Here is a 17,341-nt window from a genome sequence, read left to right on the forward strand (position 1 = left end):
CTTTCCTGTCTCCATTCCAGTAGTCAGTATTCAGCATTCCTGGAAAGAGGCCCTTCCCTCTTAGGCCACCTTGTAGGGCCCTCGTGTTGTTTGAGCACCTACTATGTGCCAGATTTTGTTGGCTCCTTTACTAAGGCTATCTCATTTTCTTTCTGCAATAACTGTGAGAAATAGATATTTTTACTGTCTTCACTTTCCAGAGTAGCAATTGATAAGGGAAGATAAAGGTAGAGCAAGCCCAAAGGTGACGTCAAGCTAATGAGTGGAGATTGCAGGGTTAGAAAAGAACAGTGATTACAAAAACCTCGTGTAATTTAAGGCCTCTTTCTTTCCAGGCCTTGAGGTAAGGAAAGTGGGGACCGAAGAGCTGGAAGGAGAGATACAGCTGAGTGTAAAGAGGGCAGAGTTCCTCACTGCACAATGTTTTTCATGCCCAAATCCCAGAATTCAAACCAGCCAGGCCTCAAACACCCAGGCAGTCCCATGCTCTCTGGCTCACCCCTGCTGGTAGCTTAGAAGTGGCAGCCTCAGGGCGACTTTTGTTTGCTATAACTTAGAAAACAAGAAGGAAGCAAGTGGGGGATGTAGAGATGTCTTTACTTTTAGGATTCTGGCTCCCCAAGAGGAGAGGAGTGGGTTCCCTTCCGGGGGTGGCGATGCACTGGAAGAAGCACTGAAGCAGATTCTGTGGTGTGTGTGTGTGTGTATGTGTGCGTGTGTGTGTGTGCGTGTGTGTGTGTGTGGGTCGGCGCGCCTGTGCGTGGAGGGGGATTGCTGTACCCAGCGCGAGGCACTGGGGGAGGAGGAAGCGGTAGCAGAGATCTGAATAATTGATTCTTCAGCCGCACCAGACGCTCAGGAGCGGGCGGAAAGCGTGGCTTCAGCACCGCGGATAGCGGCACGCCGCCGCAGGCACCCCTTCGCCAGGCTACCGCCTATCCTGGCCCTGTCGCCGCCGTGCGCTCCGGGAACCGGTGGCCGTGCTCCGCGCCGCCGCCGAGGGACTGCGGGGTCTGCCTCGGCCCGCCTCCCGGGAGGGTGGCTACGGGCGGGAGATGCTTTCACCCACTGGAGCTCCAAGCCTCTCTGACTGTCGCGGGGGCTGCTGCGTCTAGTCGACTGAGAACAAGTCCCTAAGTTGGCGTGGGGGCGCCCCTGCCTTCCTCCTCCTCTTCCTCCGAGGCGACCGCATCAGAAGCCCGCCCCAGAAGCCCGCTTTTGCCAGTGCTGTGAGCCAGGGTGGCTAGGCGCTTTCCGACTCCCGTCGGGAAATGAGGAGCTGAAAGCCTGGTGGCGAGCTGGCCCCGCAGCGAAGGGCCCAGAGGGAGCTGCTATCCCCCGCCCGTGCCTCTCTCTGGCGGGGACCGCGGGGATCCCCGGCCACACGCGCGCGCGCGCTCCCACACTCACTCACACACACACTCGCCCTCACACACACCACCAGCCCGGAGCCTGGGCTGCGGAGAGGGCTCTCGGGCGCGCTCAGAGGACCCGGCAGCTGCTGTCCGGAGTAGGGCTGGAAGCCGAGCTCCGGCTTTTGGAGGGAGGAGCCGCGGGGCTGGCCGGAGCATGGGGCTGGGTGAGCGCTGAGAGTCGGGGCCGCAGCCATCAGCCCTGGAGATGACCAGGAGCGGCTACTGCTGAGAACTATGTGGAGAGAGGCTGCGGTGAGTGCTGGCGCGGGACGCGGGGCCTGGGCGGCCCCTTTGAGGGAAAGACGGTGGGAGGCCTGAATAGGAGGGGGCGGCAGGAACGCAAGGGGGTCGTTGCGTGGATATGATCGCACCTCCCTCGGGGATCCGGGACCGCGGGAGCCCGAGTCCTTCCCTCCCCCTCTCCTGCCGGCTCATCGCAAACTCAGCCAGCCGCCCCCCCCCCCATTCCCTCCTCTTTTTCTCCCTACCCCCCTCGCTCAGCAGCTCCTGACCGAACAACTCCCAGCAGCCGGCACCGGGTGGTAGGGGGTGAGGGTGGAGATGCCTAGTTAGCTTCTCGTGCGTGGCCAACCTGGGGCTCCGGTTCTCCTGTGCGCCCCGAAGCGGAGATCTCCATATCGACCGCAGGGTCTGAGGATCCGCACAGGGGTCTTGGGCACCGAGCTTCAGCTCCCCCTCTCCGGTCTAGCCCCCTGTGCGCACAGGGGGCTGTCAGCATTGCGGACTGAGCCTGCCCCCCAGTGCCTTTTTCCCTGCCGGTAGGCTGACCCTGCCTTTCTGTCTCTTCTCCACCCCGATAGAGCCCTGCTGCAGAGCCTCCGGCTGGGATAGCCGCCCCCCGTGGGGGCGATGCGGACAGCGCGGGACAGCCAGGGGAGCGCGCGGGGGCCGCAGCATGCGGGAACCCGCTAAACCCGGTGGCTGCTGAGGCGGCCGAGATGCTCGTGCGCGCAGCGCGCCCCACTGCATCCTCGACCTTCTCCGGCTACAGGTACGTCCCAGCGGGAGACCTGGGCTCGGCCGGCCGGGGAAGAGGAAGACTCGACCGGAGAGAGAGCGGGAGAAGGATCAGGAGAGAGGGAGAGGAAGCGGGAGAGGGAGCATCTGTTAGCGAGGCGCGGGAGGAGCACCAGGGGGCGCTGCGGCTCCGTGCTCCGGGACGCTCACCCGAAGAGTGCCAAGGCCAGAACGAGTTCTCCTCAACTTCCCCTGGCTCCGGCAGCGCCGGGCCCGAGGGGCGCGCGCCTGGGCCCGCGTGCACGACTGTGCTGATATTTGCAGGCACGCGCAGTTGTGCACCTAGCGCGATACATGTGTGTGCACTGACTGAGGACGTGTGCGGACTTCGGATGGCTGTGGGTACCGCTACGGCGGCCTGCGGCTGTGCGCAGAAACGCGCGCGTGCCTGTGAGGTTGTGCAGACCACTGCCCACATGCCCTTACGACTTGGTAACAGGATTTGGGGTGGGAAGTCTGGGGAAGGGCTGTACAGTTCGCGTCCGTCGGAAAGCTGCTTAGGAGCCTACCTTTCCCCCCACGCACGTTCTCTGCCAGCTCCCACGCGCCGGCCCACGGGGTGGGGGGACGCGCCTTCCCTCCTCTCCGGGGTTCTGCATTGCACGCGGCGCGCGTGAGAGAGGGCGTGTGTGTGTGTGCGCGTGTGTGTGCAGGCGCGAGAGTAGGGGGCGGGCCCTGAGGCCCGCCTTCTGTTGAGTGGTTCCACGCGAGGCGGAGTGAACCCTAATTTCCCCCTAGGCACCCGGGACCCTGGGGCGCACGAGCGAGTGTCCTCACTCTCATGCACGGGGCCGGGGTGGGGGTTCCGGGTCTGCAGCGGGGGCCCTGTGGAGCCAGGTCTGTGCTGCGCCCGGCAGGTTCACAGGGGGCGGGGTCGAATAGCCTAGCGCGGGAGCGGGGCTGCGGAGTCTCAGCACCGCCTCCGCACACGGGGGCTGGTCTGTAGTTCGCTCCTCGCCACCGGGGGGCGGGGTTGGTAACTTGGTCTGCACTAGGCAGGTGGGAGACCGGTGGATGGAGGGTTTGCTCTGGGCGCCTACGCTCAGGGGGCTCTGGTCCACAGCTAACTTGGGGATGTGGTGGGAGATGTGGGCAGAGTTACGTATGGAGAAGAGGCTGGAGATGGGGTGAGAAGGAGGTTGGATGCAAAGATGAACTTGGGGACGGACGGAGAATTAGCTCCGACGGGATTGTGGATAGAGTTGGGCGGAGGGATGTGGATGGCATCGGGAATGGGGAATGGAGGCAGGGACTCTGTGAGCTTGCTCGGGGGATGGGTGCCTTACCTGGCTCCTAGAGCCAGGGCCTGGGTCAGTGATCCCCTACCTCTAGAACCCTTGCTCCCTGTGGCGCTGACTCTCCCTCTCCACCTTGCAGGGACCGTAAGTGGCGACTATGGGCAGACTGGGTTATTGGACCCTGCTGGTGCTGCCGGCCCTTCTGGTCTGGCGCGGCCCGGCGCAGGGCGCGGCGGCGGAGAAGGGTACCCCGGCGCTGAACATTGCGGTGCTGCTGGGTCACAGCCACGACGTGACGGAGCGCGAACTGCGAAACCTGTGGGGCCCAGAGCAGGCAGCAGGGCTGCCCCTGGACGTGAACGTGGTAGCCCTGCTGATGAACCGGACGGACCCCAAGAGCCTCATTACGCATGTGTGCGACCTCATGTCTGGGGCGCGCATCCATGGCCTTGTCTTTGGGGACGACACCGACCAGGAGGCCGTGGCTCAGATGCTGGATTTTATCTCTTCGCAGACTTTCATACCCATCCTGGGCATCCACGGGGGCGCGTCTATGATCATGGCTGACAAGGTAAGTCGGAGAGGTGATACGCTGCCAGGACCCAGAAGTGTGCCATCATAACACAGCCTCCACAGGTCTTTGGGAGCCCCTGGCATCTGTTTTGATCTGAAAGAGTGTCGTGGTCCTGGTGAGAGCCAGGTCCTGCCTCTCCAACCCAGAAATGAATGGAAATGCATTTTTCCTTGGTTCCGAGAGTGGGGTACTCAGAGGCACTTTGGCTGTCCAGGAAGAACTCAGAAAATGCAGACGTGTAATGTGTAATGGGGTGGTGGAACGCTTGGAGCTTTCCAAACAGTGCCCAGAGGTGAGCCTGGGGATACTTGCAATGCTATGGCTCATGTTTCTAGAATATCAGCTTTACCCGATTTGTGGGGAAATGTCAATTTTTCCCTCTGTGGTAAGTGTCTAAAACTATTTTTAAAATGATTAAACGTGGGTATGTTACAGAATAGAATGCATAGTTTTTAGGTAAAGCACAAAAGGGCAGAGAAATGTCATGTTTCCACAGACTGTCTGCTGTTGGGGAAAATGGGGTAGAGGGTTTGAGAAGTCCTGGGCTAGAGGCACCCAGGAGGGTGTTCCTCTAAGGATTGAGTAGAGAGAACTGAGCACAGACCCTGAGCATGGAGGTCCTGGCATTTCCCTACATGTTCCGTGAGTGGGGCTAGCAGGGGTAAATGGAGGGGTTGCCTCCCCAGGATGGGTTTTGGTAGGAAGTTGCAGAGTGTCCTAATGAAAGGTGTGTCCACATCTCTTGGCTTAGAATGAGAGATAAGGTCTTTCTGTGGACCCCCTGGGAGTATTGGTTTGGGGAAGAGTAGAGAGAGAGACTTCAGACTGGAATGAGACGTTACGAGAGCCTGATTTGAGGGTCATGCAGAAGCCGAGGGATGGAAGAGGGCCAGAAGGGAGAACCAAAGTAAGGAAGGAGAAAAAAATAGACTCATGGGTGCACTGTATCTCGAAGCCCCACGGAAGGACTGGGGTGGGGTAGGAAGGAGAGGAGAGGGTGCTTGGCCTCGGATGCCATGGTCTCCAGCCCTGAGAGCATCTTGGAGTGTGTTCCTTAGATAGCAGGAGACATCCACATGGAGCAAGCAGACATTTGTCAGGGCACTTTCTTTCTGACGCTCTCAAAGCACTTTTATATTCATCAAATCAGATTCTGCCTCTGCCTCAGCAATTCCCACCAGCTCCTTTGGGAACCGTATTAATTCTTTCAGGTCTCCTGGGCTGCAGCACATTCAGCCGAAGTATACAACCGATGCAGTATCTTATTAAACATTCATTTTAACTGGTTTGCAGCCTAGCAGAATTTCTACGTGTGGCTGAGCCTTTTCCCAGCCACCTCTCGGTTTTTGGGGGGCTCCTTTCTTGGATGAAATAGAGTAGGGAACAGGTGGCCCTGCCACTAATTTCTCAAGCTGGGAAGGGTCTTGGAGTCTCTTAGATCATCCTACAACTTTCAGATGAAGTGCCTGAGGCACGGGGGTGTGTGGGGGGCAGATAATGACTTGGCTGGGCCCACATGGTGGGAAACGGAACTAGATCTCAGTGTTTTGTTCTCCAGCTGTGATCTCACATTCCAGCAAATGAAGCCTATGCTCTAACGTTGTCATCCCATCTTCAAGAGGGTCAGGGAATTAGTCTCATTTTATAGGAGGTTCTAAGCCATGGAGAGGTACAATGAATCAGAGCCTAGGGCTTGTGTGTAAGGAATGACCGACCCTCTGATGAAGGCATGAAGAAGAACTACAGTTTCTAGCAGGGGTTTGGAGTGTGATTTGAGGATCTAAATATTACCACTGACCCCTCCTCCCTTCTGAAGTTTTGACCAAAGAAGCAACATGCAAAAGACAGTAGCCATGTTGAAAGTGAAATGAATGGATTGATTAGGGCCAGCATAATCTGCGGGGACATATGGTGAAATCTGACTTGGAGAAGGAGTCTTGAGGCTGGGAGGGCTGAGCTGGCAGGTGTGTGGCTCAGGCTCTTACCTGACTTACCCATCAGCCTGGAGGCAAAGGAGCAGGAACAGAGAGTGGGCTCATAGTTGAGCACTTGTTTGATATACAGCTACCCTGCCCACTGTGAATGTCAGGCTTGGACCTACTGGACCAGCAGCTGCTCCTTCCTTAAAGGAGTATTAGAAGGGGAGTTTTGAGGGTATGGGCGGAAGCAACCTCCTCTTCTGTAGAATGAAGCTGCCTAATGGAGATTGGACAAGAGCATGACCCCATTGAAGAGTACAGAAGGAAAAGGGAATCAGGAAATGGCAAGAGAAAGATGAGAAAGGACATTTTCAGAGAATCAAGATTAGAGAGAGATTTAAAAGCTGACAAAGAGAGGAAGGAAATATACATTGGTTCAAAGATGGTGAAGAGAATTGGTTACTCCTCATTATCGTCAGGGCTTTCCAAGTTGGTCTTAATTGCAGGGAATCAAAGAAGTTAGCGCAGATAATGTTGGGGTATATGTTGGGCCTCACGTGTGGGATGAGCAGGTGATGTTGAGTGGAGGTGGGTTAAAGAGTGGTATTTTGAGAAACTTGGATGTGTTAAAAAAAGGAAAGAGATTGTCTGAGATGTGAACAGCCCTTCCTTCCATTAGTAGCACATCTAGTTGGCTTGTGCCTTTACCACCTGTTTTTTTGGGAGCTGAATGCTGAATGCAGTTTGTTTGGAAGAAGCAGCCATGAGATGTTGCCTAAAACTTACCTTGAGTGGTTGAGTGTGCCCATGGTGCCGTGGCCACAAAGTCTGCATCTCCCCAAAGGGAAAAGGCCTTTCTGTCTTCCCCTAACATGATGTTCATTTGGTAAAGACCAGAACATACTTGTGTTTGTTTTCACTTCCAAATTGGTAACATGATAGTTACTAGTGTCCCTGTGGACAAGAATGGTAGTTAATTTGATTATCAGGTAAATTGAACACACACACCCCCACCCACCCTGCCACACACACACCATTTTTACCTTTCCTTCAGTCTACTTAACCCAAGGAAAAAAAGAACAAAGCCTTATAATAATGGAAATGTGTTAAGTGGCACATTTTTGTGGTGTTAATTTACAAGACAGATGTTAATGTTTCCTTCTATCAATGGGTGGTCTTGAAATATAATTAAGTTAGAGGTGAAAGTAATGGTTGCTGTAGAGATACAGTTCTACTCTTATCTTGGTTTGGCCATTTTGATCCTCTCCAAATGGAATACATTCTTGTTGCTGCAATAGTCCCTAATACATCGGGCATATGCCCTAGACGTTCACATTTCTGCTCAGTGTCCTCACGTCCTTGACCCTCTCCTCCACTTTTAATGGCTCCTTGGGGAAAAGGCAAGGCTTGCTTAGATTTTAGCTACATCTGTCCATGGACTTTGTTTTATATGACATTTCTATCCATACCTCATCTCCTCTGCTAGAATGTAAGTTCCTTGAGGACAAACCTTTTTTTTAAAAAGTGTGTTTATGTGTATTTGAAATAATGAATACTCTCTCTCCCAGTTTATAAACCTAATGTTTCACTGTGGACTGCTTAGAAAGTATATTAACGTTTAAAGAAAAAATAAAGTTCTCCTCTCTAAGTTCTGTCACCAGCGTAACCACAGTTGGACACGTGGGTCTATTTCCTTCTGAGCTCTATTTAGTTACTTATCAGTTCAGGATTATACTGCATATATGGGATTTTTTTTTTTTTTTTTTTGTACTTTGCACTCTGTGGGCTTTTTTTAGTCAGAAGATCCAGGGTTTTCTTTAATTCCAGAAAAAATCTCAGCCATTATGTTTTGGATCTTTCCTCTCCAACATTTTCTCTGTTCTCTCCATATGTAGTTTCTTGATCCATCGTCCAGGTATTTTTTTTTTTTTTAAGATTTTATTTATTATTTGGCAGAGATCATAGGTAGGCAGAGAGGCAGGCAGAGAGAGAGGAGGAAGCAGGCTCCCTGCTGAGCAGAGAGCCCGATGACGTGGGGCTCGATCCCAGGACCCTGGGATCATGACCTGAGCCGAAGGCAGCGGCTTAACCCACTGAGCCACCCAGGCACCCCAATCGTCCAGGTATCTTAAATTAAACTTTTTGGTTTTTTTTTTTCCCAGTTCTGTGTCTCCCTGTGCAATGTTTGGGAAGGTTTCCTTAGTTCTGTATTCCAGTTAACCAGCTCTTCTTCTTTTTTTTTTTTTAATATTTTATTTATTTATTTGACAGACAGAGATCACAAGTAGACAGAGAAGCAGGCAGAGAGAGGGAGGAGGAAGCAGGCTCCCCGCTGAGCAGAGAGCCCAATGCGGGGCTTGATCCCAGGACCCTGGGATCATGACCCAAGCCAAAGGCAGAGGCTTAACCCACTGAGCCACCCAGGCACCCCTAACCAGCTCTTTTTATTTGTACCTGGCCTCTTATTTTGCCTCTCTGTTAAGCTTTTTTTTTTTTTTTAAGATTTTTATTTATTTATTTATTTGACAGAGATCATAAATAGGCAGAGAGAGAGAGGGAGGAGGAAGCAGGCTCCCTGCCAAGCAGAGAGCCCCATACGGGGCTCGATCCCAGGACCCTGGGAACATGACCTGAGCTGAAGGCAGAGGCTTGAACCCAGTGAGCCACCCAGCCTCCGTTAAGCTTTTAATTTCAACAGTAGTTCATCTTATTTCCAAGATGAATGATTGGCCCCTTTTTATACCTCCTTGCTTTTTTTTGTTTTATAACAAAACTCTTTTTCACTTTGGGAATGTAAATCCTTCCTCTGTCCCTTTGAGGATTAGAGGGGGGGAAAAAAGGACTGAAAAGTTCTTCTCTGATTGCTTTAGCGTCTTTGTTTCTTCAGGTATGAATTCTTTCATTTTGTAGATTCTGATCATTGGATGTCCTCATATGTCCTCTGATTTTTGTTTGTGAATTTTTAAGGTGATTTTATGATTCCCTCTGCCCTTTGTCTGCAAGGATAGTAAATCTCATGTCAACAGCTAAGCTTAGAGCTTTCTCCCTGTTCTATACATCCTTTCATGCAGGCTTGGATCTCAGTCTAATGTAAGTTGCTTCATTTTGGCTCCTTGCCACAGACAGGGGCAACCTTTTTGGCCATGATTTCTAGCAGCATGATTCTGGGTACAGTTTTGCCTCTTACCCCTGGGTAGATGTTGGGGCCTCTGCTTCCATGGCTCATTTTGAACCCATCCTCCATGAACCATGTGACTTTGATTCCTACGTGAAATTGTAGAGTCCCATTCTTTTGATTCCCTTATTTTCAGGGAGTCCTCTTCATTTTTGATCTGTGATTCCCTTTTCCTATTTCCAAGCAGTACTATGTAAATTTTAAAACATCTAAAGATTTATCTATAAATTCTATGTCTTAGGAGAAGAGGAAGTTTACTGAGGGTGTTCACTCTAATTTTGACCCAGTTATATTTCACGTCCTGCTTTTATTTTTTTCAAACTTGATTATGTATTCATGGAATTTTCCCTTATTATTAAGTAGACTTCCCAAATGTTATTTTATTATTATTATTATTTTAAAAATAATTTTAAAAATTATTTATTTGACAGAGGAAGAGAGAGTGTGTGTGCACAAGGAAGGGGAGTGGCAGGCAGAGGGAGAGGGAGAAGCAGGCTCTCTGCTCAGCAAGGAGCTTGATGTAGGACTCAAGCCCAGGACCCTGAGATCATGACCTGAGCTGAAGGCAGACGCTTAACTCACTGAGCCACCCAAGCGCTCCTCAAATATGATTTTAAAGGGCTGTGGAGTATTCTGTTTTTACCACATTCATTGAAACTAATATTTCTATTTTTCCACCTTTAGTAAGGTTGATTTCTGGTTCACCTGTGTGTTCTTCTTGGCACCTTGTGCTGATCTTGCCCTTTGCATTTGTTTCTTGGTAAATGTTTGTTGACTGAATGAATCAAGGTGTTGGTTCTGATGCCAGCTTGCTCCAGTTTCCAGATGAACTTGCCACACTGTGGTTTAGGGCTTTCTGTGCAGTGTTGGTTCCCTAAATGGCGGTTGATGTCATGGGTGTGTGCCAAGTCTCCTCTTACTCTCTCATGGGCAGATAATTACTAGCCACCCTTTAGATTAACGGAAACTGGGGGGTTCCATACAAAAGGCCCGGATGGTGCTGCTGAGTAATAGGTCATCAGCAGGAGGTGGAACTTTCTCTTATAACCTGGCAGCTCTCGAGTTTGGCTTTGAGTGAAACACTGAAAGCTCATGGAAAGGGCAGACACGCACATGGCAGTATTGGTGGAGCCCACTCAGCCCCTGCCATGAAGGCATCAGGTAGTTCCTGAGAGAGTGGGGAGGCCTATCTTTAGCCTTTGCGATGAGGCATGTCAGATGCAATCATCTACTCCTCCTTACGTAAGTCATCGGAGAGCAAAAGGTATCACCCTGAGAGGATGACTAACTTCCCAAGTGGCCCTTGGAGTCATTGGTAATCACCTGGACTCTGGATAGCTGTGTTCTGGTGGGTTCGGAGGGGGCAGTGTGTATGTTCTTTATGGTAGCCCCAGGTGGGAAATGCTTCTCTGGATGGAGTGATGGAGGGGGAGGGAGGGGCGGAAAGGGAGAGAGAGTGAGAGAAGAGAAGAGAAATAGAATCTTGGGTTTGTAACATAGAGTGATGGCTTCAGTCAGGCCATCATCAAAATAAGAGATTATAATGTTATTAGCAGGTGTATTTTGCTTGTCCTGCACCTCCTGTTTATTATTCAAATTTGACGGCGTTGCCAGCATTAACGTTAGGAGACATCGCGGTTTTTAAGAAATCCGAATTTCATGCTTTATTGGAAAAAATCAGCAGGCTGGGGAACACCGGCCCCATCTATCCCCTTGGCAGCCAGCGGCTGGGTGGAGGTGACTGGCACCCCACCCCCTAGGGCAGGTGCTGTTCCTTTGTTCATTTCTCCTCTTGCCCACTTGACTCATTCATGTTAGAGACCTGGCCCTGAAGGCGCTGGGGTTTGAGATCCCCCATGCAGGTGAAGAGCATAGCTGGTCTTTATTAAGAAAGCCTTCCCCTGGCATTCTCCTTCTCTTCCAGGGGCTACTTCTTGGTAGGTGGCAAATTCCTGATGGGCACGTGGCCAGGCTGCTGTGTTCCCTGCTGCCATCACTAATCTGCTGTAGCATTTCTGAGCCCACAGGCCTTAGACCCTTCTCAACACAGTACTCCATGAAGCCCCTACCAAGCAACTTGAGTCCGAAGGCCCCAGAAAACCTTGCACAAAGGGTTCGAGGACCTATATCCCGTTTCCAAATATAGTATGACCTGGAGAAAGGCCCTTTACCTTTCTGGGCCTTGGGCTCTCCTGCAAAACAAGGGTTGGAGTGGTATCATCTCTAAGGCCTATTCCAGCTCTGAAAATTTTTTCACCTTCAAGGAAAGACCAACAAGAAACATCCCACAAAGTGAGCAGTGGTTATCTTTGAGTGGTAGACTCGTGGCTACGTCAGTCTTTGAAGAAATGTCATTCCGGCATGGTGAATAAGTTGAACCTTTGAGTTAGGTTGTCTGAGTTGAAATTCAGGCTTTCACTTACCAGCTGGGTGATCTTGGGGACACCCCTCAAAGGCTTTGGGCCTCAGTGTCTTTTGTTTGTTTCTGACCCCAGCCTGACCTCAGTGTCTTCATGTTCCAAACAGAGGCAGAAATAGTACCTACTGGGGCACCTGGGTGGCTCAGTGGGTTAAGCCTCTGCCTTCTGCTCAGGTCATGATCTCAGAGTCCCGGGACTGAGCCCCGCGTTGGGCTCTCTGCTCAGTGGGGAGCATGCTTTTTCCTCTCTCTTTGCCTCTCTGCCTGCTTGTGATCTCTCTCTCTCTCTGTCAAATAAATAAATGAAATCTTAAAAATAAAAAAAAAAAAAGTACCTACTTCATAGAGTAGCTCAGTGCTTGGCTCATAATAAGTATTTACTCCAGGAATGCTCTTGGTTCTGTTCCTGTGTTTTGTAGCATTTATTTTTGTCAAATGTGCATGTGCTTTGTAATCACTAGAGAAATGATGAAGGGCCATGTAGGGATATGAAAGTGGGGATGAATCCCTGTAGAACTCTGAGAAGTGGACAGTCCAACATGAACCGACGCACGTTTCCTTGATATGAACATGAAGAGGAATATGAATTTCCTGGGACAGCCAGGTGCTTTTAGTTCTGCACACTTGCCGGGGGTTTATCCTGGCAAAGTAAAGGCAAATGTTGCCAGTGCAGAAGTGACCTCTAGAGGAGCCGGTCTCAGGGAGCTTTGCAGTAAATAACTCCCCTGATCAGACCTTATGTTTGCATCCGGGCTTAGGGCTTCAGGGTGTGGACAGACACAGTTTTTCATTTTGTCTCTGCCAGGGATAAAACAACTCAGTGATAGCCCAGGGAACCTGGCAGCCCCCGAGGTATTTGATTAAAGAATCCTTACATGGTTCTATTTACGCTCTGATTTCATTACCTTCTTAAGTTAATGATTGTGAATCCAGCTGGTTTAGACAAGGGGCTTAGTTTCAAGAGGGACAATAGATTTTTATGTTAATAGTTTGGTTGGCTTATCCAGATTGGTTAAGATGTTGGCTGATGGAATTAGAATTCAGGACTGTCTTTCCGGATTGAAGGGAGGGACCCATGCTACAGGGTGCACTGGAGGACTTCAGAAGAAATGATACTCTTGCAGGAAGGGGGAGATGTAGCTTCTAAACCTGAGAATGATTTTTGCAAGGGTCATGAACTGGGGGACTGCCTGCTGAATCTGCCTCAGAGAGACATTAGTATTTTATTTCACTAATATACTATTTAAAATGCTTGAATTTCAATGCCCTTGCTCCCTGTTATCTCCCATCTGTCCAGATTCACCCAGTTATGTTAATTGCATGGTGTCTGCGAGCATTTGAGATTGTGATCTCCAATCACAGGGATTTTGTTTATTTGCTTGTTTGTTTTAGACCAGATGCACAGCAGATTCTAGGTAGTGAGATGGCCCTTAAAAAAGTGAAGGCCAGGGTGCCTGGGTGGCTCAGTGGGTTAAGCCTCTGCCTTCGGCTCAGGTCATGATCTCAGGGTCCTGGGATCGAGGCCCGCATCGGGCTCTCTGCTCATCAGGGAGCCTGCTTCCTCCTCTCTCTCTGCCTGCTTGTGATCTCTCTCTGTCAAATAAATAAATAAAATCTTAAAAAAAAAAAAAAGTGAAGGCCACATTTCTGCAAATATAATGTCAAATCAAGGGAGATAATAGCCCCATTATACCTTTTCTATTGTTAGGAGTGTTTTTAGCTGCAAGTAACAGAATGTTTGACCAGTCGTGGTTTAAACAATTAAGACACATTGTTTTTTTTGTTTAACTAGGAGCCTGATTTAGTGACAAGGTCTGATTTAGTGACTCAGTAACCCATCAAAGACTCAGGTCCTTTCTATTTTTGTATTTTGCCTCTCTCAGCAATTGTTTCCTCTTGGTCACAAAATGGCTGCTTCTGTACCAGCCATCACATCTTCATAAGCCAGCATTCAAAAAGGGGGAGAAGAAGCTTTCTTCTAGGCCCTCTCTTTTTCCATTAGAGTTGATGTCCCCTTACATATCATTGGCCAGAACTGGGTCCCATACCAACCCTTGAACATCACTGGAAAAGTTCAACAGTCAAGATTCTGTTTCAAGAATGGATAATTGCCATCAATGCAAAGATTGCTGCTATTAGCAGGGGTGTAGAAGCAATGTATAAGTGGCATAACTGATGATGTCTCCAGCAACACAAAACACCATGATCTGTAGACTTGACTTTGTTTTGGGGGATGATATTTAAAGATGGATGTTGGAAAACTACAGTGCGTCCTGGTTCAGGGCCTTCAGGATTGCATGGATCTAAATGACTTATAGGAAGAGTCTCAGAAGAAAATATTTAGAGAGGTCCAGCCTGGAGAAGTCTCAGAGACGACAGGAGAGATGGGCTGTTATGGGGTAGAAGGCTTAGTCTTATTTTTTGTTTTTATTTTTTGGGGAACAGAGCTAAGGCCAGAGGATGAAATTATCAGGGATAAAGTTCCAGCTTGATGTGAGGGCTAAGCTTTGGCCATTAGGTCCTACCGCAGGCCATGATGTTTCATGGAACAACGTCTGTCAGATGTGGCTGAGCCGAGAGTGACTGCCCATCTGGGGCGGCGAGTTGGACTCCTACTGGCAAGATCGGATTGGGGTCACCTCTGAGGTTCTTTCTAACTCAGTCACTCTGCACTTCTCAAATCCTTGAATTTTTTTTTTTTTTTAAATCCCCAAGTCCCGGTACTTTAGGCCCTTGGATTTGGCTGAAAACCCACATCCTCACTTTCTGCAAGCGTGTGAGTAATTCAGTATAAATTTGCCCGGCATGGGGGAGGAATTTATGATCCCGGCACCATCACCTCAAATCCCCAAAGGACTTTACATCATCTTGAAGGGTAGACGGTATTTGAAAAGCAGAAAACCTATGTATATATCAAGTCACACACACATATATAAATATAAACATAAGTAGGTCAGCCGGCGTCATATTTACTAGTGGGAATGTTTTCGGCTAAGAAGTACAGCTACCAAAGACAATGTTTAGAATAATTGCCAGCAATCTTCAAACGAGGAGTTTTGCTACTGCATCCAATTAATGTGATTACTTCCTGAAGTATATTCATGTTTTTGTACACGTTGTTGTATAAGGATACTTTCAAACTCTAAAGAGAGAGAGCCAGAGCCTCTCTGAATTTCCAGTTGTCAATTTTTTCTTTCTTGTCTGTTGTCCCCACTGCATTTTGCATTTCCTTATGGTAGTAATGGCTCCGGATGGTAGTCATTAAGTTTACTTACTTCCTGTGTCTCTTCACATCTCCCAAGGGAAAAAAAAAATCCAGAATTGCTTTCCAAACGCTCTGTCTTGGCATTCCAATTTTACAATGTTCCAGGTGATGGAAATGGCTCTCTTCTAATTATTTATTTATTAGAAGTAGGTTAAAAAAAAAATCCAAGTAATTATAATACAGAATTGAAGAGAAAGAATATTTGCTCAACTTGTGCATGACAGCCCCTCAGACGTGTTCCTCTCCGTGGAGGTGACCCTGTGACCCATTCAAGGAGGAAACACGACATGGGAGTGGCAGTTTGTCACCATCTGTAATTTTTGCTGGCGTTGGTATGTTCCGAGGATCTTTTCTTCTTAAGTCTCACTGAGGTGAGAAGACATCAATCATTTCCCCCTGGTCGCCAGCTGTGCTTGTTTCCCCAAAACAAAATAAAAACTCACTCTAGAATATAAGGTGACTTCTTAAAATCACTGGCACCTCAAAGCTAGGCCCACATACTCACCCAAGGAATATAAAATAATCTGGAGTGAGTCAGGGAGGGAGTCATGATCATTTTATACACTAATGAAAACTATGGACCCTCCCCCCCACCACCCATCCCCCACCGAGGAATACACGTCCAGAAACACGCATGGCTCATTCGCGTGCAATTGTTGGGGGTCCACAGATTCTCTGAAACCCATTCATCGACCTCTTTGGAATTGATTTATGTATTGGCTCATTAATAGGTTCATTCTTCAAACATTTATTGAGCCTTTACCCTGTGCCAGAATGCTCCGCAGCTGTATCTGTGATCACGTTATCTGCTTTGATGTGCATCTAGCTGGAGGAGAGTGATGCATCTGGGATTGGGGTAACTCCGGCGATTGGGGGGGGGGATGTGGGAACCTTGCAGAGGGGGCAACTCATCCAGAGCTGGGAAGGCGGGGGGCTTGTCGGAGAAGGTGCCCTGGAGGGCTGTGGTCTAGAGTTGCGTTTGAGGACTTGGGGCCAGAAGAGGCTGGCCTCCCACGCGTCTGCCCCTGCAGGTCCCAACCGTCCGCGGTGGGAGAGGGTGAGCTGCGGAGGGGAAGAGACTGGCTCACAGAAGCCCCGGCGCCGGCTCACAATCCAGGCCTTTCCCTCCCCTTGCCGTGTTCCTCCAGGCTGCCAGCCCTGACTGTTGTTTTGAAAGCTCCTGAATTTTCCTCTGGATGGCAGTTCTCACAATCACAACATTGAGCTTTTCGCCGATTTCTGTTTTGTTGTCACAAATGGCTGGATGTCTCCTGCTCTATCTTGTCTCTTCCAAATCAGGAAACTCTAGCCAGAAAGAGTGAGCGGCACTTGAAATCCATATTGTCTTGCATGTCTGTAGTCCAAGGGCTGGAAAGCAACATCTTTTTCTAGACGAATTGTTTTAAAGCTATTTGTCGGACCGAGGAAACGTAATATCGGTTGACTCGGGTGAATGGAGCCAGAACACGGGGAGAGGGCACTGAGCTCAAGAAACTGACAGGTTTGCTGGGGCCCCGGTGCCAGGTGGCCGGCAAGGCTTCCACCTCCGGGGTTCTGAAAGAGGCAGCGCCCCCTACCCTCCCAGCACCCTCCACCTCTTCCCGCACCATAAAGACCCAAACTTCACAGTCCAGTTGCACTGGAATTAATTGCCGTTGGTCTTGCCCGGGTTAATTGATACTCATTTTTGGTACTGTTTTTCATTCCTTATTTTTTTCTTTCCTTCGTAAAGCTCTTTGGCAGCATTCAAAGCAACACTTTTACCATGAAAAATTCCAAACACATCCAAAAATAGAGACAATCCTGTGAGCCCTCCCGTCCCGATCTCCTGGCTTCAACAGTTACCAAAGCATGACTGCTGTTGTTTCAACTCCAGCCCCCCCGGCGGGGTCAGACCTGGTGCATTTCACCTACAAATATGTCAGTATACGTCTCGGCTAACATGGAAGTAGTCTTACGGATGTAAGTTGAGGGCATGTGAGAGAGGGAAAGACCTAGAAAGGAAATAAACATCACCTCTGACATCACCAACCGCAGGCAGCAGCTGTCGGCATTTTCGTGTGTTTCCTTCTAGTCTTTTCTGTACCCGCTCTATAAGCACATACACGTATCCGTTATATAATTGCATGTTTGCCTTCTGACTTACTTCCCGTTCCCTCATGAGCATTACAGATTACTTGTTAGCATTTTTACCAGCTACCTTTTCTTTTTTTTTTTTTAAGATTTATTTATTAGACAGACAGAGATCACAAGTAGGCAGAGAGGCAGGCAAAGAGAGAGTGGGGAAGCAGGCTCCCT

The 17,341-nt window shown here is 49.6% G+C and overlaps 1 protein-coding gene across 2 annotated transcripts in view; it reads left to right on the forward strand.

Moving 5' to 3' along the window:
- The first annotated feature begins 755 nt into the window (after positions 1 to 755).
- The window catches only part of GRIN2A (glutamate ionotropic receptor NMDA type subunit 2A), a 373,499-nt gene continuing 356,913 nt past the window's right edge, over positions 756 to 17,341 (forward strand). For both annotated transcript variants that reach the window (XM_082714121.1, XM_082714122.1), the window contains exons 1-3: positions 756 to 1,667; positions 2,237 to 2,427; positions 3,831 to 4,262. In XM_082714121.1, coding sequence (XP_082570247.1) covers positions 3,849 to 4,262 — 414 coding nt within the window. In that variant the 5' untranslated portion in view covers positions 756 to 1,667; positions 2,237 to 2,427; positions 3,831 to 3,848. The remainder of the gene's footprint in view (positions 1,668 to 2,236; positions 2,428 to 3,830; positions 4,263 to 17,341) is intronic.

This window comes from Mustela nivalis, assembly GCF_964662115.1.
Source record: "Mustela nivalis genome assembly, chromosome: 19".
Classification (NCBI taxonomy): Eukaryota; Metazoa; Chordata; class Mammalia; order Carnivora; family Mustelidae; genus Mustela; species Mustela nivalis.